Source organism: Schistocerca serialis, chromosome 3 (assembly GCF_023864345.2).
Source record: "Schistocerca serialis cubense isolate TAMUIC-IGC-003099 chromosome 3, iqSchSeri2.2, whole genome shotgun sequence".
Classification (NCBI taxonomy): Eukaryota; Metazoa; Arthropoda; class Insecta; order Orthoptera; family Acrididae; genus Schistocerca; species Schistocerca serialis.
The window spans coordinates 757,112,758-757,116,347 of NC_064640.1; the positions used below are offsets into that span (position 1 = coordinate 757,112,758).

At 40.8% G+C, this 3,590-nt stretch overlaps 1 protein-coding gene across 1 annotated transcript; it reads right to left on the minus strand.

The window, feature by feature from the left end:
* Positions 1-1,470: 1,470 nt before the first annotated feature.
* LOC126469575 (maternal protein exuperantia-1-like) lies at positions 1,471-3,245 on the minus strand. Its single transcript, XM_050096694.1, has one exon. The coding sequence runs from the start codon at positions 3,081-3,083 to the stop codon at positions 1,857-1,859; it is 1,227 nt and encodes a 408-aa protein (XP_049952651.1). The 5' UTR covers positions 3,084-3,245; the 3' UTR covers positions 1,471-1,856.
* Positions 3,246-3,590: the final 345 nt, after the last annotated feature.

The following is a 3,590-nucleotide window of genomic DNA, read 5'->3' on the forward strand; positions in this document are numbered from 1 at the left end:
GCCCCACCGCATATTTGCAGTCTCTCGGGGAACTTAACGTTAATCGAAAGTGATATTTAAGGTATTTGCTGAGGTTTGTACCAACAAAATTGCCCATTTTCGAGTTACATAGTGTGAAGGGAAGTTGCTAACGCCGGTGTGATCAAATCTCTATAGTGGTACATAATCACTATTAGAGAGATTTTGCACAGAGAGACTACGCTGACGGAAGAAAAATCACAACACCAAAAAGTGATTAATGTATAACAATGGAATTTCGGGAAACATTTGTTTACGCAACATTTTTAAGTGATTAACATTTCAGGATCACAGGTTAGTGTAAGCGCGAGATAATCCGTAGCAAATTTGGAATGTTGGTAAACCAGTAACAGGTGTTACCGCCAGAATGTTGAATACAATCATGAAAATGTGTATGCATCGTGTTGTTCAAGGGCCAAAATCCAGTTCTGTGTCTGTTGCACTCGGTCTGTCAATACAGGGACGGTTAATGCTGTTTGCGGATGTTGCTGGAGCTGTCGTCTGATCATGTCCCATATACGCTCGTCTGAAGGCAGATCTGGTGATCGAGCAGGTCAAGGTAACATGTCGACCCTCTGCAGAGAATGTTGGGCTACAACAGCGGTATGTTGGCAAGCGTTATCCTGTAGGTAAACACCCTCTGGAATTTAGTTCGTGAATGGCAGTACGGCAGGTCGAATCACCAGACTGACGTACAAATTTCCTCCCAGACTGCGTTTGATAACCACGAGAGCGCTTCTGCTGCCAAACGAAATCGCACCCCTGGTGTAAGTTAAGTGTGTCTAGCATGTAGACAGATTGGTTGCAGGCACATAGCTGGCCTTCCAGATAACACATTTTTATCTACTGGGATATAAAACAAGTTTATATGTTGTTGATTATGGGATAGTGACGTCTTTTCTGGTTCTGACTCCTGAAATTATAATACAAAAGTTTTATACCTTTAGGTGGATGTTTACGTTTTGGAGAACGGCAGTTCAGATTGATTATTCGGTAATGGCAGGATGCAATACAATATGTCGACAATATACTTAAGAAAAGACAAACATGGAATATAGGAATGAAATTTTCACTCTGCAGCGGAATGTGCGCTGATATGAAACTTCCTGGCAGATTAAAACTGTGTGCCGGACCGAGACTCGAACTCGGGACCTTTGCCTTTCGTGAGCAAGTGCTCTACCATCTTTTTTTTTTTTTTTTTTTTTTTTTTTTTTTTTTTTTTTTTTGTGATACATGTTATATAATTGAAAAGCAATTGCTACAAAAGTTATACATTAAAACTAATACCTCTGCTTTAATGTACTAGAGTTTGGTGACAATCTCAGTAACAAGCTCTCAGAATACGCATCCAATTTGAAGGTCTCTGTATATTTCTGATAAACACTAAAGGCAGCAGAAACTTAAAGCTTTATATATTTATAAATAATATGAAAATTAACATTAAATAAAAAATTTCCTTAGTACATATGTACATATTGCTTTTATTTAACAGTTTTTACAATGAGATCTGAAGAAAAAACCATTTCCTGGCGTTTACAGTACACAGTGAGTACTTCATTTAAATCAGTGAATCAATGAACGGTCTAGCAGAACTGTAGCAAACTTAATTCATCTGTATTTGAGATTGAAAATAAAATATAAATGATGAATCTTACTTCTCATTCCACCAAGATCAAAGCAAATTATTCTTCTGACAAATTAATGTTCTCTTAACTAAATACTTTCATAGAGACCTAACAATGTAACTGATTAAGGCAACACTGGCATAAATGATGCATTTCTGGTAAACAAAACATCTCTGGAAAGTAAGGCACTCATTAGATGTCTCATTACTACTATTAGTTTGATTCCGGAGTAGCTGGAGAGGATGCACCAGTATTAACACTTTTCTGAGGTGAGGTGTCATTGCTCTGAGACGAGGCAGTAGCAGAAGTATTATTAGCACCAGTGCTCGGCTCCTTCACTGGAGAGTTATTTGTATCAGGTGTACTTGATGCACTTGCACCTTCAGAGACTGATTTTTCCGGGGCAACTTTCTGGGGTGTTTCATCTGATTTCTCCTTAGATTCAGGATTAAAATGTCCATTCACAATTTTCTTCAATTCTTCCAGTTCATTGGGCTTAATATTAGTTACTTTTGATGTTATCAATTCATTTATACCATTACTTCCATCTTTGGAATGTGCGGCTGAAAGATCTTCGTAGTTTACACCAGCCTGCGCCAGAGCCCTACGAAGTGCAGATGCCTTCGCCGACTCCTTTCTGTCAATACGCATCATAGGCCTGAATATTGGCCTCAAAGAGTTCTGTCGCTCAATAAACTTTTTTAACAAGGCAATGTGTTCCTCCTCTTTATCCAGTGTCCAAATGAATTCTTTTAAGCTCTCCACTACCGCAACAGATGCATCTCCACTACCTTTATTTTCCGTTCGCTCATCAAGTAAGTGATGCACGATCTGATAAGCAAGGCGTGCCCTATCAACAGCACTACTTAAGTCTTCTTCCTTGTCCAGAAGCACCCGAGATAATGTACGAAGAGTAAAAGCCTTAACAGTTTTTGCACATTTCACTTCTGCAACAGAAAAACCATTGACGAATCCTTTCACTACTGCACAAAACCTATCCAGCAGGTTGTACTTTCTCAACGCCTCCAACAGCAACGATGACGCCAATTTTTGGTTTTCATGGCTAACCAGAATAAGACTCTGCTTTGTCTTTCCACTTATCTGCTCCAGCCAATGCACGAAATCAGTAAGGGCGGAAATTTCACTCTTCGTTTTTAAAACCTTTCCAGCTTTAATATCCTTCAGCATTCTATATCGTCCAATTGTCACCACTGCCATATTATGCCTGCTCCGGGAAGCAGGATTCAAATCTCCGAAGGGCATAATGTACTGAGAGAACTTGTCAGTTGGGGTGTACGCAGCAACTTGACAAATTTCGTCAATTAGTGTACGTCCAGTTGCATCCACATCCCAACCGATCAACCTGTATTCACCTCCAGCAGAAAGATCCACAGTCTTTCCGCTCTCTGTGCCATTCTCTGTTACTGTTGTTGACACCATCACTCTCCAGTGGGTGGTCAATGCCTAAACTATCAGACAGCGCGTCCAAAATGTTACCAATTATTCTCGCTACTGACAATCTTCACACATTCGACTCTCATACGTCACTATACGTTTCACTACACAATGCACGTGGAGGATAGAAATGGGTGCCTTCTGAAAGTTACGTATGTGAGCTACCCAAGCATGACTCACACCGCGTCCTCACAGCTTTACTTCTGCCAGTATCTCGTCTCCTACCTTCCAAACTTCACAGAAGCTCTCTTGCAAACTTTGCAGAACAAGCCCTCCTGGAAGAAAGGATATTGCGGAGACATGGCTTAGCCACAGCTTGAGGGATGTTTCCAGAGTGAAATGTTCACTTTGCAGTGGAGTGTGCGCTGATATGAAACTTCCTGGCGGATTAAAACTGTGTGCCGAAACGAGACTCGAACTCGGGCAAAGGTCCCGAGTTCGAGTCTCGGCCCGGCACACAGTTTTAATCTGCCAGAAAGTTTCGTGGCCTAT